We start from the raw sequence: 27,146 nt of genomic DNA on the forward strand, positions 1-27,146 counted from the left end.
CATGGACACATCACCCCTTACACCCCAAATCAATCGATCATTTAATTCATGTCGTTTTTATGGTATTTGTTTTCCCTTCGGATCAGCTTCCAAACCTAAGGAAATTATTAGATGTTTTCTGAAGTTAGTGACAATGGTTCTTTAATTTCCCGTCGCTCTTTCAGCCGGCGCGGGAACCACTTTTATGGCAGTGAACCTCTGTTGCCGCGTTTACCTACGAAGGAACTCGTGGTCATCAACCAATTAGGACTACCGCTTGACCAAGAAACGATAACTTCACAAAGCCCTATTCCCCGAAGCAGCCAGCAGGGAAACAGGATTTTGTCAAAATAACCTTTCTGCTCTGTGAATGAACACCGGTTCTAACAGCGTTTCTACTTAATTGGACATTATCCATTGTTTTTCTTTTTGATTGACCATATATTCTATCTATATATTTCGAGACATTTCAAGAGATCACCTCTACTCTCATTTTCAGGCGAACAATTTTTGCTATGTCTGTAGTGTGATTGGAACTATGACAGTCCGTGATTCTGCTAAGCAACCAGTCTTAGATGCCCATTCGAAATCGACAGCTATAGAGCAAAATTTGTTTGAAGTGAAGAGTCTTATGAATGAAACATAGCTCGACTCACCCTCACATTTGAATTTTTTTAGATAACTTGCGTGCACTTCGTATAGAACGCACCACGAGACTGAAAATTCACACTATTTGGCATGGCAAATAGACCTTATTCCAGCTTCGCTGAAACTTCGATGTATATGAAAAAATTGTCAGTCATTAAGTTCAACGTCCTCTGCGCGTGTGTTGTGATGGGTTACCGTGTTCCAATTTTGTTTTAATTCCATTTCATGCTCAGAAAGGCTAACCGAAGTGGGACCTACAGTTGAAAGTGAGATCCGAACCACTAGGCAGTTGTGTCTCCACCAGGAATCGAACCTGGGACTCCGTGATTATAGGGGGTTGACGCGTTCATGGCTTTACAGTTTCGGAAATTCAAGGAAGCCAAGATGAGAAAAATGTGAAGAAATGTCTTCTACACGGATCTAACTATGTGTGTGTATGTATGTAAAACTTTCTAGCACATCCATTTTCCTACCTTCATTTTATCATCATTACGTTGAATTTTGCACCAGCGATTTTTCACTACGTTCTAGGTCACGTCACTTTGAGTCGTAAAGTATTGTCTGTAATTCAGTTTTAGTATAGTTTGTAGCCTTTCGCCCAAGAATTTTTAAGGTGGGAGAAGGGAGCTGGGGCTCAACTTCTGGAAAAAATATTGCGAGTTCAATTGAGAATACGAAAATGGAGCGGAATGATTATATTGCTACAATACGAGCTTCAGAAGAGTAAAGCGTAAAATTGAATTCTGCCTCTGAGTGAGTCCATGATATTGTTTATATTTGAAAGTAATATATTAAACATGACTATGAGCATAACCGAACGCATATAATGAGATGATTTATTAGTGTTACCATGCTAAAGGTGTGGAGTGCGGCCTGTTGCCTCTTTCATTACGGAATTTCACATGTAAAAATTGATCAGCTCTTATTGCGAGTAACCATTATAGGCTTAGACCAAATTCTGGCGTTTATATTTCAATTCACTTCCTCAACAAATCCTTTCTCGATTCACTAGATTTTAAGCGAAGCGTCATTCAGTTGTCTGTGAGTTATCTTTTTGCAGAAGCAACAGCAGCTCGCTAGCACCCACAGTGCCCCGCCCACTCGACGAGCCGGGTTGTTTGTGCAGTGCAGAACAGTGACAGTGTTGCCTCTCTATTCGATCTTTGTATTCTTTTTTGCCTGCCAATAGACACACATTTCACACAATTCTTCCCAGACAACTAATGGAAAAGCAATCAGGCAACTGTTAAATGGCTCTTTTCTAGATTTTGTATTAACACTTTCCACGGTCAAGATATGTTAACTTGGTTCTGTTTCGTATTCCCACAATTTGGCTTCGTGCAGTAGGGGTTTATATTGCAAGCTTAAAAAAAACGTAGGCAGGTATTTTAAATTTTAATTTTCATCCGTTTCATGATTGTATGAAAGAGTATGGTGGAAAAATACACTACTTGAGACAATATCACTAATAATAATTGGCCGCCGCTGTGCCCGAGCGTGGTCAAATTTCGGCTTTTGATCTCGCTGTCGAAATTCCCGGGTTCGAGTCCCGGCCCGGGTATGATTGTTTATGAATGTTCCTTCCTGAATTTTATCATACACTAATCCTCATCGTTGCGATTTTCCAAAAGTAAAGTAAAAACAGAAAGATATAATAGTAATAATAATAATATGAATCTAGCCCCCCATGGTTTCTTTATGACTGTCCTTTTATCAATTTCATCGAGTCATCATTCATCCTCATTGTTGCGATTAGCCAATAAATGGTAGAGAAGCTGCGAAAAATAAGATGTAAAATAATAAGAGATTTTCTCCGCAGAAGGAAAAATAAATGTTCCAGAAAACATGCAATAAAGGAAAAGAGTGTCCTGTACTGTCGGTCTGTAAACCAAATGTAACTCACGAATGAAGAAGTTTACGTGAAGGTTTCGTCTTCTACGAAGCAATACAGGCTTGGATGGCGCAGTGTTAGCGTCGTCGCCTTGTAATCAAGGGGTCCCGGTGGAGGCACAAAGGGGTTCGGATCCCACTTTAAACTGTAGGTCCAGTCCCGATCAGTCATACTGTGCATTGTGGACTTAAAACACCAAATCAACAACCAACCAACCAATATAGGGTTGGAAACACTACAGTTATAGGTTTGGAAACACTACAGTTATAGGTTTGGAAACACTGCTCCTCTCGGGAACTACTCTACCAGGCGCAACTAGATGTTACAAAATTCCGGGTTGCATAACCGTAAGGGAGGGCGTCTCTTTCGAATTCCTGTGTACCTTTCGGACACAGACTGAGTCTTGCGTTGAGTTTGCTGGGCCCTTCGGAAATGAATCAGAAAATTGAATTTCTGCCGCGTGTAAAGGGTGTTCGGTGATTCGATTTCTGAATGCACAGAATGTTCGTCCCAGTGAGATTGATAGTCACATTTCAGCTGTGTATGGCGAGGGCATATTGGATTATTCATCTGTCAGGCGTAGGTGTTGAATGTTCAACGAAGGAAGGACAAATGTTCACGACGAAGAGCGGTTTGGGTGTCCATCTGTCGTTACAGAGAATTTGCAGCATTGGTGAGTTCATAAAGTTTGGGTAGGGAGTTCTGCATCATCCTCCGTATAATCCGGGCTTGCGACCTTGTCCTTTTCTGAAGTCATTTTAGGGTGGACGAAGATTTTACAGTGACAAGAAACTCCATGAAGATGGCAAAAACTGGTTCAATGGACTGACGCCAGACTACTATGAAGAAGACATGTAAAAGATCGTTGTACAGTCAACGGCAAAGATAATGGTAGGCAAATTGTCCACCGCTATTTTCACTACCTTTTTTTCCCTACATCCTGCGTTGTTTTAAGGAATGAAACTATTTTGGTTCGAAGCAGGCATTGTTCTCTGCTTATTGACGTCCTTATTTCAATTCATCGTCATCACATTGTGTAATTCAGACCGAATGAATATGGTGGTGGACAATTCGCCTACTGTTTCTTTCGCCATTGGGTGTACGTATGACAATGCCTGAACCGTGGTGGTGACCATGTGGAAAAATAACAAAATGTTTTCTGGAACAGGCAGTGCCGGCCGGCGGCTACCATGATGGGTAGTGCCAACGTGATCAAGAAATCGAAAGAAAAAAATAAAAATTCCGCAATCCACCCCGCCCCTCCTTGTGGTTGCGCCACTGGCCAAGATGTTTAATATTTAATTTATTCTCGTTTGGTAAATTGGAGAACGGTGTATGTAATAAAAGTAATAACTACGGAACGGAACTTTATGTGCTAAAAATCTCAGAAATATTTCTTTCTTTGTGTCTCCTAAATCTTGAAAATATGTATTAAAACAGGAAAATATGTGACAAAATAAAAAACATTTGGTAACAAAATATTACATGCATTTTAAACACCTGAAATCAGTTTCTAAATGCTTACCTCTTAGTGAGCTATTTTTTGGAAGAGTTGCAGTGGATCCCGATAGTTTTTTTCCAAATTATCCATTGTAAATCTGTGACAATTATCTCTAAAAAGCATCTTATATTGTTAGAAGATCGCTCCACGTCACAAGAAACAATTCTTGCATATTTGAAGCACGAAATGCCACTAACGCTGGTTTTCCAAACCTTCCTCTAATTCACCTTCTAAAACACGTGCAATTTGGCACAATTTTTGAAAACCTTTGTTTTTCCCAAAAATTTCTGTACATTTAGACATTAGCACTTGTGCGTTAGATCCAGTGGGGGTAATATTTTCACCCAATAGGATCGTAGGCGAAGTGCCAGAAGTCTGCCACCGAGCGTGTTCAAAGACAAAACAAACCTAATACACTCGATATGAAAGAGATGCGGAGAATAAACATTTTTCCTTCGTGGATTTCGAGGTAACTGAAGTCAATAAGCGATTTTATGTATTTAAAATGAAAATTTGCAAAATATGTATTTACATACGGAAAACTGGAAAATATGTGTTTTTATGTAAAATAAAATTTGCTGTGTTGACATATAAGGCTATGATCAGAATTTTGGCAAAAACGAGGGTCTCTATCTTATCGCAGAAAAGAACATTTATTTACCTAGAGTTCCGTTCCCTAGTAATAACGCACTAATCCGATCCCTCTTCACTCAATATTCTATCTTTTATACGCTATAGGACACAACCCTAAAAACACAACAATTACAGACGCCAAATCGAACATGGAATTAACGCTTTGCTTTGTTTCAAATTCCTCCACACCAACAAGGCACATCAACAACCAGTGTTACGAACAACTAAAATATGATTAGCGCTAGAACTAGAGTAGCATCTGCTAAATCAATAATTGAGGACTAAAAGTGGTAAACGTTGTAAGTGCCAAAAGCGAAAGTGTTGGGAAATCGCATCGTTCCGCACATCAGCCCGTAAGAACGTGCACACTAGTGACCTCTTTACCCCTTTGAACTACTTAGAGGGCTACCAGCCACTTTTCACGTTTACCACATTATAAAGCATGGCACATTTCACAGTTTAACGTGGAAAACTGTGTTTGAATTATTGTGGCACTTACAGCGTTTACCAATTTTAATCTTCAATTATTATAGATTTTCTGCACAATTTTATAGAAATATAAACGACAAAAATTCTCTGTGATGCGAGTTTTCTTTGACATTTTGACAATTTCTTTTACAAAAAAATGTCTAGGATATTTTCGACGTTCATTTGGAAAAAGTGTGCATGGGAGAAGAGATGGTGAGAGGAAGGGATATATCTTTTCTTAAGGAACAAATCTATAACAACAAGTCTGAATGGCCCTTTAGATGCTCCATCGTCTATCTTATTTCTAAATGTTCATATAACTTTGGGAAGATACTACGTTCGTTTTTCCAAAGGGAGACAGAAAAGTATTCTCACGAATTACTTCCACAACGGGTCTTACAAATCAGTCATATTTGGCTACTTATCTCTTAAGGTGGCAACTATGTCAACACTGCGAAAGTCCCCTCGTCTTGCCAAAGGATAATGGGCTCGGCCTGTCTCTTATGACCAGCATGCCTATACCCCTGCCACCTTGTTCCCCGTGTCAACGTGGTTAGGCCAGCTCTTGGACGGTTTGGTTTGGTTTGATTTGGTGTTTTAAGTCCACTTTGTGCACAGTAAGGCTAATCGGGACTGGACCTACAGTTTAAAGTGGTATCCGAACCACTATGTGCCTCCACGATTTTTTAAAAATTCTCCTAGCACGAAGGCTAATTATCGTAGAATTTTGGCAATCATTGTCACACGTAATTTGAACCTTCCTTAAAGTAATGAGCACTGTTTGGATTTTGAAAAAAAAGTTATTTATGTTGGAAAAAACAAATTAAAAAATTACCTTACACAAGCATGTGCGTTTCCCATGGACAATGTATTTTCCGTTAACAAGCGACTGTAAGTATCGTAGACTAGTGGGAATGAATGTATCGGAACCTTAGTAGAATGCATTTAGGGACTTTATTTGAATGTTAAGAGAACCAAACCTGGCCTGCCTAACCTAACTACGAAAGCATATATTGAACAAAATCTTAAGTAATCGCTAAAACTCCGCAGTATGTGTTAACAAGTAAATAAAAATCGAACCATGTTAAAATTGCTTTCGTAACATGATGAAATCGCAATAACACAAAAGGAACTTGGGTCGCTCGGACCGTTGACTCGCGAGGTACGAAACAGCTGGCGATGACGCGAGGAGGTTGGGACGTTCGTCAGCTTGACCGATTGCGAGATTCGAATCTCCTTGTATGTAAACTATAAATGCATTAATTTAACAATACTTTCAATATTTTGGCGTGGCATGCGTTTCATCTGAGGGTAGTGCCATGGCACGGCTGCTCCCCCCTCCCGTGAGCCGCCGATGGTAACAGGTCAGTAAAATAAATCTCTTCACAACTTTTTTCTGGAAAAAAAAAAAAAAATGTGTAGGACTTTCCGAACGACCCTCGTAGCAAGGTCTCCTGGTGACTAATACACTGATTAGTACAATTATATCGGTATCACCCGATGCGAAATGAGCAGGGTATCAATTGAAGCTTGCCGTGTGTCGCTTGCAGCGGTAACAGTTCTTTACATCGGAGACACATTAAAATCGGATATTTTGTGTTACTCATGGTTCGTACTTGCGAATTGTGTATTGCGGAACCTAGTTCAAGGTGCCATTATGCTTTTTACACGAAAACAGACACAATTTTTCACATAGAGAGTAGTTTTTGTTATTCCTTTTTTCGCTTCCCTAACACACAATATGGTGGGCACACGTTGACTACCGTTGTCAGTATGCTGTGTTTCCAACCTTATTCACCGAAAAATACCTACTATCGTGTTTGTCACGTGTGCAAGTTGCACATTATGCACGGGTATCTGACGGATAGCCACTCCATGAACCATTCACGGATAGCCCCACGAACCATTTCCGATAAGATTAGGTTAGGCAAGCATAGTTAAAGAAAAATGGGTTGGAAACACTGACAGGGGGTTACGTCATCAAACGTATGCAGCATCCACGACGAAAGCAATGGCAATTGTGCGTTGGTGAGATATTTCTCTTGCAAAATACATGATTTCCCGGTCAAATAGATTCCACGATGAAAGAAAATACCTCGACGAACGTTAGAAACCTTAGAGAAACTCATTTCCGTAAGTAGTTTCTTGTGTAAAAATGAAGAAATGGGTCTCCGATATAACGAACTGTTACCCTTGCAGCTTGTCGCTTCGGTATGAATCTCCCTAAGATAACGTACATTATTTATAAAACAAACTACATCGATTCATATTACTTACCCCTTTTTCCATGATCGGAACGTCATGTTGGTAAAACCTCCGTCCTCTATGCTCTCCATTGTCCTAGATGCTGGTCGTGAACTGTCACACTCACAATTGCACTGAACACAACACTTACACAAGTATATTAGTGGAAATCCACGCGAGTTGCACGAAACAATGAACACTCCATTCAACCGTGTTTAAAGTTTGCGCTTCGTCGGAAAGCAATTCCAACCGTCTTTACGCCTGGAAAGAGCTGCGCAGTTCTTATCATGTCACGTGACCCTGAGATAACACAACAACCAACATCGTAGTCTGACGTAAGCGAGGAATGCCTTCGTTGTTAGGTTAGGCTTGTTATGTTTAAACGTAACAACGAAGGCATTGATCGCTTACGTCAGACAACGATGTTGCTCTTCTATTGCGGTATGAATGAGTCAGCCGTAGAATTTATCGCCGGTTATGATACACGTGTTAAAAATACCACAGAAAATATAGATGCATTTAAAGGGGACCGTTTCAAAAACTGAAGACAGCGATATTCCAGTGTCATTAATTGGAGCAATTAGGGAAAATGAACATTATTAACTACTTTTCAATGCATTTTAAAATAACAGTTAGTTGTAGAAAACTTGTTTTCAAGGCATTTTACTAAATATAAGTGAGTGCGGGAATTTACGCCCCACTGCACCCTCAATTCTTTTAGAGCGTTAGTTCTCAAATTGTGGTACGCGTATCCCCCAGGGGCATGCGGACACATCCTTCTCATTACAAACTCTGAGGATTTACAAGAAAAACTTCAAAATTGTGCTCGACAGTTTGTTTACAAACTTATTTTTGTTCTTTACATTTTTTCAATAACTCTTGAAAAATACATTAAAATATAAGTTCTTTATGTACTTCTTAGCATACATGTGTATCACTTTTTTTATTTTTGTAACTAATCATAATGATTGTAAACGTAGAAACACCCAATAAAATGAGAAACGTAGGATTCTACCATCTTTCCACATACAGCCCGAATGTCACTTTGTTCTATTGCAGACACATGCCTGCAACATATCAAAAAAGTCCCATCAATCACGAAGCCAAAAAAAAAAAACATTATTCAGAGATAAACTATGGTGGGGGGGGGGGTTATATTAGTCTTGTAGTTACAACCAAAGGGTGCAATGAGAAAAAAGTTTAAGAACCGCTGTTTTACAGGCTTCATTATTGAAATACGCAAGTTTAACATTAAGAGTGGGGGGTATCAAACTTCACAGGGGGAATGTCACAGGCATGAAATTATAATACAAATAAAACAATACTAATATTTTTAACTAACCATTTCAGGAGTCAGACTATGAGCCGGTCCCGTGGCGGAGTGGTTAGAACATCGCGCTACGACGCCAGGGGTCCCGGGTTCAAATCCTGGCTTGGGCATGCATGTTTGTGACTATCCATTCATCAATTTCATGACATCATCACTCATCCCCATCTTCGCAAATTAGCCAAAAGTGGCACAAAAAGCGAAGTAAAATTAAGCCAATCAACCAATCATATTATGAGAATCAATAAAATAATAATGAGCATGCAATAATTTACATTTACAGAAAACTAGACTTTTTACAACATATCTGTGGATGACATCATCAATGAAACTTTCTGTGTGTTCCTCATCCCCCTCAGCAGTTTATACCTTCACATAAGCTTGAAGCGTATCCGATCCATTATAATTCTTAATTTGGCAGTTATCAAAAGGGACAATAGTTTAAAGTTGCTTCTTATTTCAAATGTTAAATGCGCAAAAAACACAGAAAAAAGTACGTTCGTATCTTAAATTAAAGCGAATGAAAGACAATCAAACTGAACATGGTTGCCAAATTTCTTAGCTACTGCCAGGTTACTGAAATTTTCGGGAGGTACTTTTAATTTGGGGGGGGGTTCTCCTCGAGCCACGCCCTGAATTTATCACTCCTGCAGCTTCAAGTTAACCATTAATTGGGATAGACTTTAACAGCGTGGCAACATATACTAAAGCCAGTACGGTACAAAGTTCTATTTTAAAAGTCATCACTAAACCCCGGATTATTAGGTAATATCAAAGTACAAAATATGTACATAAATATGTAACAATAATTGATAAAATATGTACCTAAATATGTTTTATCAAAAGAATATGTAGCTAAATATGTACTATCAAGGATTATGTAATAATAATAGTCGAGTATCCGAGCAATTTCAAGAATTCTGTTAGATGTTTATTTTATTTGATTATATTCAACATAATTTTAAGGACATAAGTTGTTTAAATTTACAAACTCAAAAAAGCACAGCAACGTGTACATATTTAAGAAACCAATTTTGTCAACGATTAATTACTTTTCACATTGCAAATTATTGTCGAATATGTAAATATGAAAGAGAGCTCTTTGTAACTTTCGAAACAAATTGTAAAACAAAAAGGTCTACAGAAAGAACAATCGAATGAAAATACATACATAGCTACTTTTGTACTTCCTGTACAAGGGCACAAACATATTGTGTAACTCGTTACGTATAGTAAAGTAACTTTCTTGTTTACCGATGCCAAGTTTCTAGGTGCTTTGACTAATCCTAAACGCGAAACGAAAGTATGTAACCAGAGAGGTTGGGGGAGGGCGTGGGGGGAGAAACTCTAGCATCTTTCGATAAATAACAGTTCCCGTATTTTCTTTCTTCAGCCTGTCTTTTGACTTGGCAGTCAATTTTAGGTGCCGTAAGCACTAAGCATCTCATTTATTACAAAATATGACATCACATGAGCTACAAATTTTCTTCATCGTGTTTCAGAGATCGAATTTTAGGAAAAAGGATCAAGATAGGAAAAAAATACCGAAATATGTTCTTTAATGTAACGTAAATCAGCAAATATGTAATATCATGGCAAATATGTATGCAAATATGTAACATAAATCTTGTGCAAAGTCATGTCAGTTACATAATTCGTTGACATTTTCCTGCTCAAGGTGTATCTAGAAAGGAACATAATATGCAATTACATACAAACCCGGGCTCTAGTCTTTACAGATTCAAAGGGAAATGAAATGAAACACAAAACATATAAACATACTGTTTAATTCATTAGCACCTTGACACAGTTGCCTGGAATAACAGTGCTGACAACCAAGGGCATTGGAAGTTCAACACTAATATTCCTCATCCACTGAAAATTCCATTCCAGCTTTCCCGGACCACAAACTTTACCGCCGAGGAATTCACGAAAGAAACAATAAAATAGCACATGCGTTTTTTTTCTGAATCTCTTCCATGCTGAACTCAATATATTTTATTATATTTTTTTTTCTCAAAACAAGTCGGAACCGCATTATATGCAACACAACTGAGGCTAACAGTCCCACAAGAGTGTCAACGTGGCAAAGAACTGCTAAACAACATCTAACCTGTTTATTTTGTGCATTTTTCTTTTGTTTTCTTTACTTAAAGTAAAAGGCTATCCCTATCTGATTGACGTTCTTTGGGAGTTCTTTGCCATCATGTTATTTTTTTTGTACAAACGAAACAAAATAAACACTACAAAATTCGCTACACAACATAAGGACGTAAACAACTGCTTGGCTCCCCGACAACCTTGAACTTCTTTTCACAGAAAAAAAATCTAGATGGTGCACCTCCGACTTTTTTTTAGCCTTTGCTTACATCAGGGACACCTAGCGTCGGTGGACGAAACTAAACAACGGAATTTTCGGGAACTAAAAAGCGGAATTAGAAATATTACTAGTTTGGGAAACATAAATTGTGAGGGAAGGGGGAAAATAATGTAAGTTTTGACGTCATCTACGATTGACCAGGTTTACCAGTCATCTCACAACAGTCCTACCAACCTAACCTGCGCAAACCAGGCGTGGGAAACTCCACACACAATATACACGTGGGGCTGAGTCTTGGAAAAAAATCCAAGGATTAAAAATGAAAAACGCCTGGAGGACGGTTTGGTTTTATTAAACCAAAAAAGCAGAATGATTTTCATTCTGCAGTATTTCTGCAGTTTAACTGCAGGCTGCCTGACACCAATATAAGAAAATTCAACTGACATTTTTCTTTTTCCTTTTTTGCCCATTGAATATTTATAAAGCATAACAAGATGAATTATACATTTTTTTGTGTGTGTAATATTAGAAAAAGACTGATTTTGTAAAATATTCTATGAGTACTTCCAATACACTCTGAAGAAAAGGCACACAGCAGTCCAACCCTCCTCCTCTTCGTGATGTGCTCAAACCACGACAGTTTCTAAACTTTATTTTTGCAATACTGGAAAAAAATTATTTTCTTTTCTTCTTTAAAAAATTGAAACTGACTTCTGGTATTTCTCTTTTTTTTTTCAAAATTATTATCTCAACATGACAAAGTTAACAATTTACCAAGTTTCGATCTAGCACTTATGGGAAATATATAAACAAATGTCAACAGAAGAATGTCCGACTCACTTACCAAAACATTTTATGCAAGCTTTTGTGTTCGTTGCTATCAACTTCCGTTTGTGAAAATTACTTTCTCTTGGCACCGTCTCATTACAATTTATCAAGAAAAAAACAATGTCCACGCCCAAAACACGCTACTGCAAGATGTAGACCAATTCTCATATTTCATATTCTTAAACAAATAATTAAATTGTCTTCCATCATCGTTCAAAAAAAATCAGCTTGCTGAACACAAAAACCAGGACACCATTGGCCCTTTCAACTCCCAACAATTCTCTTCCACCAATCACGGAATGGAAGGCAATAGTTAACACAAGAGACTAAGTAGAGAGAGGTACTGTTATTAGTGACACAAGACTACCTTTTTTTATAGCTCGTTTATGACAGTAGGTTTTTTATTTCCTGTCAACATGCTGTGTCCAGTGAGGCATGTGAGGCAACTTGCAAATGCTGCACCACGGTACAGCACAGCTGAACCAGTACCGGCTTCTCCCTTCCTTGGCTTGGTCCCCGCAGAGCTATGTTAGAAGCTTGAAGAACATAATAGCCAGCGAGATGTTGATGAACAGGACTAGCATCATCAGCTGCTGTCGAGAAAACCAATCCTGAAGAAAGAAAATTGACTTCCGTTAACATGACAAATCAAAGAAACCTTTACCAAGTTTAGCTATAACCAAAAGCTTGAAACTAGAAGCTCTCGCCACGAAAACAGTCCAGTCAAGGTCACGCCACCCACCTACAGTGTTGCCAATAAGCAACCGACTAAATCAACCGCATACGTAATCGCGCAAAGTCTCAACTGAGCAGCTTAGAAGAACCAGGGGTGTGGAGGAGACAAGGGAAAGCCGACCTTGACTGTTTTCGTGGCGAGAGCTGTAACAGGTTTTTGCACATTATAAAATACACCCAACTGGGGCATTCGAGCATTACGTGTGTCACACATAAAGTGTAAAGTCCTAGATATGCATAACGAACTGATTTCATAGAATTAAGTAGTACTCTGCAGTGTCCGGGCGGGGGGAGGGGGGTTATTTGCCATTAAACGCACGGTCATGAAAATAGGCGGCTGGGCAGAATTGCGCTGGTGCCACATATGGGCAAAGCGAAGCGAGAGCGGGACAAAAGTCGCTGGTTCCCGCGCACTGTGTGGCAACGTCAACCGGGCTGCGATGCCTAATTCGAGCGTCACTCTCCGAGGCACTTTTGTGTCATCCCTGACCTTTCAAGCAAACACTGTCATTTTGAATCACATGGATTACGAAGACCAACTCTTTCATTCTCTTAAACCTCCGAACACACGGGGTTGTGCTCCGACGTGGCAACAGCGCAAACTTCTGCCACCCGCCTAATTTAATGCCCTTGCGTTTAGGCTATCCTAGGCAAAAGTCTAGGGGCACAGGCGCCGACTCCATGGGGCTTGGGGGGCTCGAGACCCCCTCAATGTTAACGATGTGGGGGCGGAGTCCCATCAAATAATTTTGCTTAAGAGGATCTAATGTATTATTTTGCTTCTCTTGTAAAGTGTACTCTGAATTGTGCCACATGAACTTAACTTTAAATACACATTTGAAATGTTATAGACCATCAACTTTGGGGGGGCTGAGACCGCTAAACCATCAACTTTGGGGGGGGGCTATGACCAGAGACAGCAAAACACATGACTTATTACTATATACTAAGTATATAATTATGAGTATTGTTAACATTTTTTACTAAAAATAGTTTCAAAAGAAGATGTGCATGAACTAGGAGAGTGGATGGGACGTTCGAGCTACAAATGGCTCTCACATGACATTCATAACGAGATAATTGATATATTAGAGAGATCTGTTTTGCACTCCGTGGTAGCAGATATTAAAAGTCGGGAATATTTTGCTATTATGGTTGACGAAACTTGTGACATATCCATCCGTGAACAATTGACATTTTGCATTCGAACTGTAAATAAAAAATTTAATATTTTTGAGGAATTCATGGGCTTTTATGAGATTCCGAACACTGAGGCCAAAACTTAAAAAAGGGAGGGAGTGAGTCATTCATTAATTTTTTTCATTGATCAGAGGCCCCCCAATAATTTTTACAAGTCGGCGCCCCTGTCTAGGGGTGACAAGTCCAAGAGTCCTGTACAAAAATGAGACGTTGAAGGGGCACTAGTGACAAAAAAATCGACTATTAAAATTCATTAATATTGTGATAGTTGCAAAATAAAGCAACACGTCAAGTCCTTTTACTTTCTCATTTCATGAAAGAAGGTGGAAGAAAGGAGTTTCTAGCATTTTAAATAACTTCTTACATCACAACACTCTTGTTAAATCTAAGTGTATAATATATATTGTTTTATGAATAATTCTTAATCAGACGCATGTATACTTTAAAGTGTACAAGCGTTATTAATCCGGAGCATGCAATTAGTAGAAGTTAAGTACCATGATAACAAAATTGTTAATAATAATAACGATGATGTCGGAAGAGCCCCAAACAAAGAATAGCCTAGCTAGGGGCCCACATTTTATACCCCCCTCCCCATGGTAGTGTCTGCTAACAAATGAAACAGAATCGAATATGCATGAATAGTGTTAACGAAAATGTGTTAACGTGTGTGATGCTTTAAAATTGTAGCGGAGTTTGACTTAATTGTCTGTGAAGCATTTAGGCCACTAATATTCTTTTACCGAAATGTGCGAAGTATAGCTATGCATTCACAAACATTTAAACCATAATGCAATTTAAAACCTTAATAATTGAGGCGCTCAGAATAATAACGGCAGATCCCAACCAAAGTTCATTTTGAGAAAAATGACATAAAGAAAGAAAAAAAGTGTTCCCCTGTGCATAGCACCACGCCATGAAGGCGTATAGGGGGTGTGGGGGTAACGCCCCACACTTTCTTGATCCGGTCGTGAGTGGGGGTGATGTGATCAGCATCACGCTCCTGACCGCCTTTACCCCCCAGGGTTTCCCCCAGGTACCCATGTTATTCGACGCTGGGTAATTTTCTCTTTAATTTCAAAAGTCAGGAGATTTTTAACCTTATGACGTAATTTTTTTATATTCTTTTAAATATGACTTTTCAAGTTTATCTGCAAATTCTTGAACCATTGTGGTTAATAGTTTCACAGATTTTGTGCTGTTTACTATGAAAAAATATACACAAGTGAAAAAATGGAGTAAAACTTATTTATTGAGTTTACCTTTATTTAACATGTATTAATCCATCTCCATTCCAAAATATTCACATTCTTCTTCAACACCAACACCATCATGAACAAGATTTTTATAAAATTCATGATAGACGGGTAGTATATATTTAAATAGTTGCATCAGGTCATTGTATTTAGCTTCCTTAATTTTTCTCTGTTCACTGTACTTCTGCTGTAACTTAAACAATGAAACATCTACAGTTTTACCTCGTTTCCTAAAATTAACTGTTTGATGCACGTCAATGTCAGAATAAGATAAAGTACATTTTACAATATCAGGATTATCATGTTCTACAATAATATAAGTTGATTCATTGATTTGCTTTATTTTACTTCGCTTCTTGTGCCACTTTTGGCTAATTTGCGAAATGAGATGGGAATGAGTGATGATATGATGAAATTGATGAATGGACAGTCAAAAACATCCATGCCCAGGCGAGGATTCGAACCCGGGACCCCTGGCGTCGTAGCGCGATGTGGTAACCACTCTGCCACGGAGGCCGGCAATGGAAGTAACCTTACGTAAAATCAGAGGAGCACCATCAACATCTTTTTTTTTTTGATGACAAAGTTTGAACTAATACTGTTTTAACTGTTTCTGCATAACTTCCGTTTGTTTATTATCCATTCACTTGAGTTTTTCACTCGTTTTTTTTACCTTTTTTCGGAGATTCTGGCATAACAACACACTCAGTCACGGACGCTGGCATATTGTCTACAAAGCCACCGAACTCGTATTGGACATAAAGAAAAGAACACACAGTTGGGATATGTCATTTTTTCACTGATATTATTTTCATTTTCCTTACGGACGAATTTTAAAGGTGGAATATGAGAGTTTTGGCATATCTCAATTCGTTTGATACTTCAGCATATGAAAGATAGGTGGCAGCAGTATACCGTCACACTTGTATCTCAAAATTCGAGGTCGGTTTTGATCTGCCGTTATTATTCTGAGCGCCTCAATTTACAGAATAATTCATTTTGTTACATGGAGTAGAACCACTTTTTGTGGAATGCCACAATTAAGCAAACTCTAACCTACAACTCTGTAATACTTGCAGTTAATATATATAATAATTTGAATAACAAGAGCATCAGAAATAACATTAAATAGGTATTATGCTTTTGCGTCAGTCATTTTTGAACTCTCATTATGCCAGGCATGTCAGTAAAACTCAAACATGTTTGATTCTTCATGCATGACATATATCCTTCACACACCATCAACTTTGACAACAATCGAACTGCTAAGCCAGCCATGACCATGTGTGGCAACGTTAAGACTTGATTCACCTATTTTATTAATTTTATTACATAGTTCAACTGATTAACACTAAAATTCCACACGGATTGATAGTTTTTTCTGTAGATGTATACAGGCAGAGTATGTAATTTACACGACTATCACTTTTCACATCACTGCAAGGGAACATATCAGTAGCATTGTACAGTGGGATCCATGAGTAGTACCGTGCAAATTGTCCATCACCATATTCGTGCATTTTATTTGACCCCATATGAGCTTCAAGAATTAAGAAAACTCTAAACAAGCTGTTCACAACTTCTGCACCAGCATACGTAAAAATCCATCGCTTAAAAACACATAGGATGCAAGAGAAAAAGTAATGAAAATAGTCATGGACAATTTGCACGGTAATACTCATGTATCCCACTGGAGTCTCAACTGAATCTTGGGGTTGTTTACAAAATAGGTTGAAGATTGGTGGACAAATTACAAGGCAGCCTGTGTCCAGCTATTTTTAAAAAGGATGTCGTGCCACAATAAGGCAAGATTGTTTCACTGTCTTACGTCCCAATTCCGACAAGACGGAAGCGTAACACTCTAAGATTAGCGCGAGACAGATAGGCCTAATTGGACTGCGAGTTGGGGGGAAGGTTGCTTGCGTTGAGTGAACACTTCAAGTTAGCTTCATCAGAACTTGTATTCGTCATCTCGAAGTCTTTTATTTCATCACTGGGTTCATTGAGACATTTTATGATTAAAGACACTTGTGCAGTTGTGCAGAAGTTGACATTTCTTTCGACTCGTAGCATTCAACCGTACTTGTTTCACCAAAGCTGTCTAAAAATGGAAGTTGGCAGGAAGTACTTGATGACGTAATTTTGAGAGATCGATTACGTCATTTGGGGTGGTGAACAGGTTCATTCTTCGTTAGCCAAGATTTCGCAATGTTGTTAAAAGAATTTCATTCTTGGTAAAAGCATAACAGTAACGACTAAAGAAATGGAATATTTTTTATTCGTTTGTATTAGCTTATTAAACGTGGTGTTCTATCTCTTAAATTAATCGCAACGATGAGGATGCATGTGATTACATTTATAGCGGCGATATTGGTAATGCTTTTTATATTTGTAATCCCGTCCCGAACGTCGGAATTTAAAAAATGTCACTCCTCTACATCTCTATCTAATATTCTTAATAATGAAAAAATAATTTTAAGCCTAAGTGGCTTGGCTCCACATTGTAATTGATGTGTCTCTAATGGTTTTCATTCGTAAATCAAGACAATAAACTTTTAAATGTTCACTATGGTAAACAAAACACTGCAAGAAGTCAAGTATAAACAACACACGGCACCAAATTCTGCCTAAAACAACAAAATTGTTTGGTTCGGATCGGTGGTCGATGGAATACAACCGTCCACACTATGTAGTGTGACATCAGTGTGGTCGCTCATATTTATGTACAGTCACGGACACTGCTGGGTTGTAACAATTCCATTAAAAGTCAATGCATTCATTACAACCCAGAACTGTCCGTGACTGTACAGTCACAGGCAATAAAAATGGTATATATATATATATCCTGACCACACAGCGCATTACAGGAAGCCAGGCTTTCAGGATACAGGCGTTGCATTTTTTATTGCGGTGACTGTACATCGTGTTGATTTTTTTGCTGTGTACGCCAGTTTCGGAAGAAACCGGATCCAGTGTGACCATAACCTTAGATTTAATTGTTGTTATTTAGCGTCGCTTTCCTGCCACTTTTGGCAAATCGCGGCGATGAGGATGAGTGATGATATGCTTTAATGAACACCCATGACCCTAACAGGATTAGAACACGAAATCCCTGAAGTTTTGGCGCGCTGTGCTAACCACTTCGCCACAGACATTAAACTTGGAGTTCAAACATCAACCTGCATGTTGTGTCAATAAAAGAAAGAATGCTAGTAGTTTATAATAATAATAATTGTTGTCATATTTGATTCATTATTATTATTATCTCAACTACTTAATTTTATATCGAGCTGATACGACACCTTTTAAGAATTTGAATTTTTGTTTTAAGCAGGGTTGTTAAAGGTCCTTGAACCCATAAATTCTAATGGGTTCTATTGGGTCCCGTTGCAGGACCGTAACCTTCTTTCTCGCACAATTTAAATTCGGTCCAAGTTGCGTATTGTTACATTGAAAAAAGGTTCCTGGACCGGATTGAAATACTTTGCAGATAAAATGGTTCTTTACGGTCTGAAAACCATTTACACTTGCTGATTTTCTCTCCTGGACCGGAATTGAATTTATTTACAATAGCTGGACCTTTAACAACCCAAGTTTTAAGTCCACTTGATGCACAAAAAGGCTAATTGGAACTGGACCCTCAGTTAAAGTGGGTTCCGAACCACTATATGTGCCTCCGCCGACCCCTTATAAGAATCCTGGTAGTAATGTCCGTGTGAGTAGTATCAACAAGAGAACTTAGCTGTTGCAGTACCAAAGTGTTTTATGTCTAATAAGATGTAGTGGGAGTGTTTTTAGGTGTTTCTTCGAAAGAGAGAGGCACTTCCTCTCTCTCTCTCTCTCTCTCTCTCTCTCTCTCTCACACACACACACACTTTAGCAATTAATTTTTGTTCTTTCTCCCTTTCTTCACCCTCTCTGAGAGAAAGAGAGAGAGACAGACAGACTTCTGTGTCTCTCTCAATTTTTCTTTCCCTTTCTCTGCCTCTGTATTTTACCACTTACATCCCCCCTCTCTCTCTCTAGCTCTCGGAGAGAGGGAAGGGGCAAGTGATTAAAGAAAGAGAGAGATATAGAGAAAGCGAATAATGAAGAGAGATAGGGAGAAGGTAAGTGATAAATGAGAGAAAAGAGGATAAAAGAATAGAGATGGAGAGAGAAAGAAAGCAAAGAGAGACAGGGAAAAAGGTAAGTGATAAAAGAGAGAACAGAATAAAAGAGAGGGATGGAGAGAGAAAGCGAACAATAGAGGGAGATAGGGAAAAGATAAGTGATAAAAGAGAAAAAAGGATAAAAGAAAAGAGAGAGAGAGAGAGAGAGAGAGAGAGAGAGAGAGATGGATAGATTAAGAGAAAAGGGATGAAACGAGAAAAGAGATAGAAGGTGATAAAAGGAGAGAGAAAATGAAAATTTAGTTGATTGATTTAATTTATTTTCGTTTTTGTGCCCTTTTTGGCTAATTTGCGAAGATGGGATGACGTGATGAATGGACAGAAAGATGTAAAGAAAGAAAGTAGGAAAAGAAAGAAGGAATGAAAGAAAGAAAGACGGAAAGAGGGAAAAGAAAGAAGGAAAGAAGAAGGAAAAGGGGGAAAAGGAAATAAAGAAAGAAGGAAAGAAAGAAAAAAGAAGATGGAAAGAAAGAAATAAGGAAAGAAAGAAAGAAGGAAAGAAAGAAAAAAGAAGGAAAGAAAAAGAAGGAAAGAAAGAAAGAAAAAGAAGGAAAGAAAGAAAGAAGGAAAAATAAAGAAAGAAATAAAGAAAGAAGGAAAGAAAAAAGAAGGAAAGAAAGAAAGAAAAAGAAGGAAAGAAAGAAAGAATGAAGGAGAGAAATAAGGACAGAAGAATAGAAGCGAGGAGAGCAGAGGAGAGGAGAGAACACTCACAAACACCCATGCCGAGATTCGAACCCGGGACCCCTGGCGTCAAAACGCGATGTGCTAACCACTCCGACACGGGGGCCAGCTGGGAAAACTTAGTGATGCGATTGAGAATGAGAGAGGATAATGGGCGAAGGAAAGAAAGGAAGATCTACAAGTTCCTAAACCCTGAGGTTTGATGTTCATACTCCTCATGGCTTGTGGCCGTAAGGTAGCAGAGAGTTACCTTGACATTAGGGCTGACGAGGTACAGTAGAGGGTTGGCGCGCAACCTGTCCGCCTCATCCTGCATGCGACGGACCTCTTCTCGCCTAGCGGAACTCAGCACGGACACCTCCTCTCGAGACATCGGCTCCGTGGCCTTCGGGAGCACCTGCACGTCCGGAAGGCTCTTCTTCCGCTGCAGCACCGACGGGGAAGGGATATTCTGCAAAACGACGACCAAGACCAAGTCAGTGTTGCCACAATCTGAGAGCACAATTTCCCTTTAGAAGAGGGAAAATTTCCTTTCTCGCCCAAATTTTCCCTCCATCTAAATAAATCATGTAATTTTAATAGTCAGTGTTGCACAATGTGAGGTCACAATTTCCCTTTGTAAGATGCAAAATTTCCCCTTTTCGTCCAATTTTTCCCTCCACCTAAAGAAGTCATATAATTATTATAGTAGTAAATAGTCAGTGTTACCACAATTTCCCTTTGCAAGAGACCAAATTCCGTCAGTTTGTCCAACTTTCCCTCCATCTGAAAAATCATATAATTTTAAGTCAGTGTTGCCACAATGTGAGGTCACATTTTCCCTTTTTAAGAGGCAAAATTTCCCTCTTTGCCCAATTTTCCTCTCCGTCTAATGAAGTCACAAAATTAATATATTAGTAAATAGTCAGTGTTGCCACAATGTGAGGTCACAATTTGCTTTTTCAAAAGACAAAATTTCTCTTTAGCCCAATTTTTCTCTCCATCTAAATAAATCATATAATTATAGTATTAATAAATAGTCAGTGTTGCCACTATCTGAGGGTACAATTTCCCTTTGCAAGAAGTAAAATTACCCTTTTCCCAAATTTCCCCCCTATATCTAAGGAAATCATACAATTATAATATTAATAGGTAGTAATTTTGTTGGTCATTTTCGTATGCATGAGAAATATTAAGCAAATATTAAAGTACTTAGAGGGCAATGGCCTTATTGTAGTGTCCTTGTCATGCCAAAAATTAGCACCCTTGCAACCAATTATTTGCCCCTCGTATTCATTACAAATGTTATTTTCTTAGCATGTACGTTCTCTTTTGGAAAATGAATGTACCCCAAAATTATATATTTCACATATATAATGCCATTTCAGTCACAGTAATTTATGTTAATTGTTATAAGGACGTTGCAGGAATATAATAATTTAAAACTGGAGTGTTTCTTTTGTGGCTATTATGCTATTATGGAGGAAAATATGCATCCCCTGGAAAATCTCCTGTAGGCGTCCATGTTTCTTAGTGTAAACCTGCTCTTAATTTTCACATGAAAACAATTTCCTGTTATGAATGCCACATGGAATCCATTCTATAAACTATTATAAATTTTGTTTCAAGCAGGGTTGTAAAAGGTCCTTGTACCCATAAATTCTAATGGGTTCTATTGGGTCCCGCTGCAGGACCGGAACCTTTTTTCTCGCACAATTTAAATTCGGTCCAAGTTGCGTATTGTTTCATTCAAAAAAGGTTCATGGACCGTATTTAATTGTTACTGAAAAAAGGTTCCTGGACCGAATTTACGGATTGAGGTTCATGGACCGATTTTAAATTCTTCCGGAAAGAAGGTTCCTGGACCGAATTGAAATTCATTCTGGAAAAAAGGTTCCTGAACCGAATTGAAATTCATCCGGAAAAAAAGGTTCCTGGACCGAATTGAAATTCATTCTGGAAAAAAGGTTCCTGGACCGAATTGAAATGCATCCGAAAAAAGGTTCCTGGACCGAATTGAAATTCATTCTGGAAAAAAGGTTCCTGAACCGAATTGAAATTCATCCGAAAAAAAAGGTTCCTGGACCGAATTGAAATTCATTCTGGAAAAAAGGTTCCTGAACCGAATTGAAATGCATCCGAAAAAAAAGGTTCCTGGACCGAATTGAAATTCATTCTGGAAAAAAGGTTCCTGAACCGAATTGAAATTCATCCGAAAAAAAAGGTTCCTGGACCGAATTGAAATTCATTCTGGAAAAAAGGTTCCTGAACCGAATTGAAATGCATCCGAAAAAAAAAAGGTTCCTGGACCGAATTGAAATTCATTCTGGAAAAAAGGTTCCTGAACCGAATTGAAATTCATCCGAAAAAAAAGGTCCCTGGACCGAATTGAAATTCATTCTGGAAAAAAGGTTCCTGAACCGAATTGAAATTCATCCGAAAAAAAAGGTTCCTGGACCGAATTGAAATTCATTCTGGAAAAAAGGTTCCTGGACCGAATTGAAATTAATCAGGAAAAAAAGGTTCCTAGACCGAATTGAAATTCATTCTGGAAAAGAGGTTCCTGAACCGAATTGAAATTCATCCGAAAAAAAAAAAAAGGTTCCTGGACCGAATTGAAATTCATTCTGGAAAAAAGGTTCCTGGACCGAATTGAAATTCATCCGGAAAAAAAGGTTCCTGGACCGAATTGAAATTCATTCTGGAAAAAAAGGTTCCTGAACCGAATTGAAATTCATCCGAAAAAGAAAAGGTTCCTGGACCGAATTAAAATTCATTCTGGAAAAAAGGTTCCTGGACCGAATTGAAATTCATCCGGAAAAAAAGGTTCCTGGACCGAATTGAAATTCATTCTGGAAAAAAGGTTCCTGAACCGAATTGAAATTCATCCGAAAAAAAAAAGGTTCCTGGACCGAATTGAAATTCATTCTGGAAAAAAGGTTCCTGGACCGAATTGAAATTCATCCGGAAAAAAAGGTTCCTGGACCGAATTGAAATTCATTCTGGAAAAAAGGTTCCTGAACCGAATTGAAATTCATCCGAAAAAAAAGGTTCCTGGACCGAATTGAAATTCATTCTGGAAAAAAGGTTCCTGGACCGAATTGAAATTCATCCGGAAAAAAGGTTCCTGGACCGAATTGAAATTCATTCTGGAAAAAAGGTTCCTGAACCGAATTGAAATTCATCCGAAAAAAAAGGTTCCTGGACCGAATTGAAATTCATTCTGGAAAAAATGTTCCTGGACCGAATTGAAATTCATCCGGAAAAAAAGGTTCCTGGACCGAATTGAAATGCATCCGAAAAAAGGTTCCTGGACCGAATTGAAATTCATTCTGGAAAAAAGGTTCCTGAACCGAATTGAAATTCATCCGAAAAAAAAGGTTCCTGGACCGAATTGAAATTCATTCTGGAAAAAAGGTTCCTGAACCGAATTGAAATGCATCCGAAAAAAAAGGTTCCTGGACCGAATTGAAATTCATTCTGGAAAAAAGGTTCCTGAACCGAATTGAAATTCATCCGAAAAAAAAGGTTCCTGGACCGAATTGAAATTCATTCTGGAAAAAAGGTTCCTGAACCGAATTGAAATGCATCCGAAAAAAAAAAGGTTCCTGGACCGAATTGAAATTCATTCTGGAAAAAAGGTTCCTGAACCGAATTGAAATTCATCCGAAAAAAAAGGTCCCTGGACCGAATTGAAATTCATTCTGGAAAAAAGGTTCCTGAACCGAATTGAAATTCATCCGAAAAAAAAGGTTCCTGGACCGAATTGAAATTCATTCTGGAAAAAAGGTTCCTGGACCGAATTGAAATTAATCAGGAAAAAAAGGTTCCTGGACCGAATTGAAATTCATTCTGGAAAAGAGGTTCCTGAACCGAATTGAAATTCATCCGAAAAAAAAAAGGTTCCTGGACCGAATTGAAATTCATTCTGGAAAAAAGGTTCCTGGACCGAATTGAAATTCATCCGGAAAAAAAGGTTCCTGGACCGAATTGAAATTCATTCTGGAAAAAAGGTTCCTGAACCGAATTGAAATTCATCCGAAAAAAAAAAGGTTCCTGGACCGAATTGAAATTCATTCTGGAAAAAAGGTTCCTGGACCGAATTGAAATTCATCCGGAAAAAAAGGTTCCTGGACCGAATTGAAATTCATTCTGGAAAAAAGGTTCCTGAACCGAATTGAAATTCATCCGAAAAAAAAAGGTTCCTGGACCGAATTGAAATTCATTCTGGAAAAAAGGTTCCTGGACCGAATTGAAATTCATCCGGAAAAAAAGGTTCCTGGACCGAATTGAAATTCATTCTGGAAAAAAGGTTCCTGAACCGAATTGAAATTCATCCGAAAAAAAAGGTTCCTGGACCGAATTGAAATTCATTCTGGAAAAAAGGTTCCTGGACCGAATTGAAATTCATCCGGAAAAAAGGTTCCTGGACCGAATTGAAATTCATTCTGGAAAAAAGGTTCCTGAACCGAATTGAAATTCATCCGAAAAAAAAGGTTCCTGGACCGAATTGAAATTCATTCTTGAAAAAATGTTCCTGGACCGAATTGAAATTCATCCGGAAAAAAAGGTTCCTGGACCGAATTGAAATTCATCAGGAAGAAAGGTTCCTGGACCGAATTGAAATTCATCAGGAAAAAAGGTTCCTGGACCGAATTTAAATTAATCAGGAAGAAAGGTTCCTGGACCGAATTGAAATGCTTTAATTATGAAAAGGTTATACACTGTCTAGAACTCATTTACGTTTGCTGATTTTCTCTCCCAGTCAGGGATTGAATTTATTTACAATTCGTAGGCCAGGATTGACAGATTGAAAGTTTCCTTCTAAAAATGTCCGCAAGTACATTTACACTGGAATATCACACTCCGGTTGTATTATAGAAACCGTTCCTGGACCGAATTGAAATACCTTACAGATGAAAAGGTTCTTTACGGTCCAGAACCCATTTACGCTTGCTGATTTTCTCTCATAGACCGGAATTGAATTTATTTAAAATTCCTGGACCTTGAACAACCCTGGTTTCAAGTACTTCATAGGTTTATTTCAACAATGCTCTCTTTTGGAATAAAGTTCATTTAAAGTTTACTTAATAAGATTCAATTTTGCATTATTAATTTCTCTGTTATATTACCGTGTAATATATTATATACAACATTGTGAAAAGCATTGTAGAAAAGGTATACGTATTTTAAATATATATAAAACTCTGATGAGTTGAATTTTAAAAAAAAGGTTTTAAATCCACTTCTTGCACATATAGGCTAATCGGGACTGGACCTACAGTTCAACTTGGGATCTGAACCACTGTACATTGTGCACCGTTTATCGAAACCGGAACCACTTGATTGCAAGACAAAAACCCTGATGAGGTGTTGTTCTACAACTGATATAATAATCAACGCCAAGAACATTTTTGTCTCATGAAAATATATCAAATAACTTCATATGAACGCCAAACATGTGTTTCTCAATTTCCGCCGTTTTGAAAATGCCCTTGAACATACTATCAATCTTTTCTCTGACACAGCAATTATTTAAAGCAACAGGCATAAATTTGATGCCTGTCTCACAGAATGGTTGAATTGAGAGCAAAACTAGTAAGAAAAAATTGACATCTTTACAATTAGGAAAAAGGGAAAAAGTTTATTATTTTGGTAATCGATAACATAAATACATATACCGGTAAATTTGTTTTAAATCCACTTCTTGCACAAATAGGTTAATCGGAAATTTAACGTCCAAGAAAGCAGTATTTCAGCTGAATAAATCAGAGGAAAAATGAGTTAAATGTAAAAATTGATTGTGAAATGCAACAACCGGAACACATCATCATATTTTCATATCGTGGCACTTAACCCAGCTTACCCGAGGGGAGGCTGTCAGGCCCACCACCACTATTTTTTCGATTTTTCAACTGTAAAAATTTTCATAAAAAATTGAAAATAAATTGCATTGTTGCCTACGTTGTTCACAATATTTCTGTATTACTTTAGTTCAGAAAAATATAAATGGAATGTAAATAGGAGGCAAAATGCACTAGGTGGGCCTATCAAGCGCCATCTTTGAATGCTTGTTATTCGAGACACTCATGACAGTGTACAAGTGACTGGTAATGATGGTAGTTATTGCAATTATTATATTTAATAAACAATTCCACCTCTATCAACAAAAACATTAATTAAAAATTATTTGCTTTTTGTGAGTTTTAGTGAATGATAACATATATGTTAGACACTCACGCAATAATTGGTTATTATTTTTTGTTAATGGGGGTATTTTTTGTAATTGTTATAATAAAAAAATAAGTGCACATGTACAATCAACAAAGGAAGCAGTGATTCAATAATAAAATGTTTTTATTTTATTTTAGTGATAAAAAAAATGTGGGCCTGTCAACCCCCCTTCCCTTGGGTAAGCAAGTTTCTCCTACTGCACGGGTAAGCTAGGGTTAATACAGAAAGTTAATTGATTAATTCAGAATTCCAAAAACGATATTTTTATGTGAACACAACGTAAACTTCATGATAACATTGTAATTGTTTTTTTTAATATAATATTTTTGACATTTTTACGTTTCCAATAATATTTCATGTCTTCATTTTGTGGTCTTCAGTGGAGGAACCTTGGAAGATCGAGGAAAGGATCCCCCACCAAGCTCCCCTAAATCCGATCCTGTTCATAATATTTTATTTTGGCTAATTACAGTGATGGAGATGAGATGACCGATGAATGAACCCCCCTCGCCCACACCTCGGTAGCCGAGCGTGTAGGGTGATCAAGGCGAGACCGAGAACGAGACAATTCCTTCCGAAACATTCTCGCATTTGCCTGTCGGACGATTCTGTCTACTGATACAGAACACTGTCCATACGCGAAACACGAACAACATACTGAATTCCATGCTTAAAGGAAGTGACGTCAGAGCGTACGTCATGTTTCTTGGCTAATTCGTGGTTAACGTCCAAGAATTTCAATTTGGGAACGGTTCTAAATAAAGTCATTCAAGACAGACTCTCGACTAATCAGAGCACATGTTATTGAAATCGATTATTATCGACAAAGTGCAGAATATAGATATCCATTTCTTATCTGTAGTGAAGAGAAAGCATCGCGGAAGTGTAAACATGTGGCCGGCACTTTCAACAAAGAATAATGTTGCGTGAATAAATTAACACACAACCAACCACAAAATATAATATTTTTGTACTGATCTTATATTGTAGTTTAGGTAAACAAAATTTAAAACAACATTACCTTTGATACGGTTAATCTCTTTATTT

At 38.0% G+C, this 27,146-nt stretch overlaps 2 protein-coding genes across 5 annotated transcripts in view; both read right to left on the reverse strand.

The window, feature by feature from the left end:
- Positions 1 to 7,450, reverse strand: part of Atg17 (autophagy-related 17) — a 322,986-nt gene extending 315,536 nt beyond the window's left edge. Inside the window, exon 1 of the mRNA XM_083142317.1 lies at positions 7,398 to 7,450. The gene's annotated coding sequence lies outside the window, so the exon portion shown is untranslated. The remainder of the gene's footprint in view (positions 1 to 7,397) is intronic.
- A 3,012-nt stretch (positions 7,451 to 10,462) lies between these two features.
- The window catches only part of jp (junctophilin), a 397,633-nt gene continuing 380,949 nt past the window's right edge, over positions 10,463 to 27,146 (reverse strand). For 3 of the 4 annotated variants that reach the window (XM_083142318.1, XM_083142321.1, XM_083142322.1), the window contains 2 exons: positions 20,137 to 20,337; positions 10,463 to 12,450 (listed from right to left, as the gene is read on the reverse strand). In XM_083142318.1, coding sequence (XP_082998444.1) covers positions 12,364 to 12,450; positions 20,137 to 20,337 — 288 coding nt within the window. In that variant the 3' untranslated portion in view covers positions 10,463 to 12,363. The remainder of the gene's footprint in view (positions 12,451 to 20,136; positions 20,338 to 27,146) is intronic. The other variant, XM_083142319.1, reaches the window with a different exon arrangement.

Source organism: Lepisma saccharinum, chromosome 20 (assembly GCF_977018435.1).
Source record: "Lepisma saccharinum chromosome 20, izLepSacc3.1, whole genome shotgun sequence".
NCBI classification, from domain to species: domain Eukaryota; kingdom Metazoa; phylum Arthropoda; class Insecta; order Zygentoma; family Lepismatidae; genus Lepisma; species Lepisma saccharinum.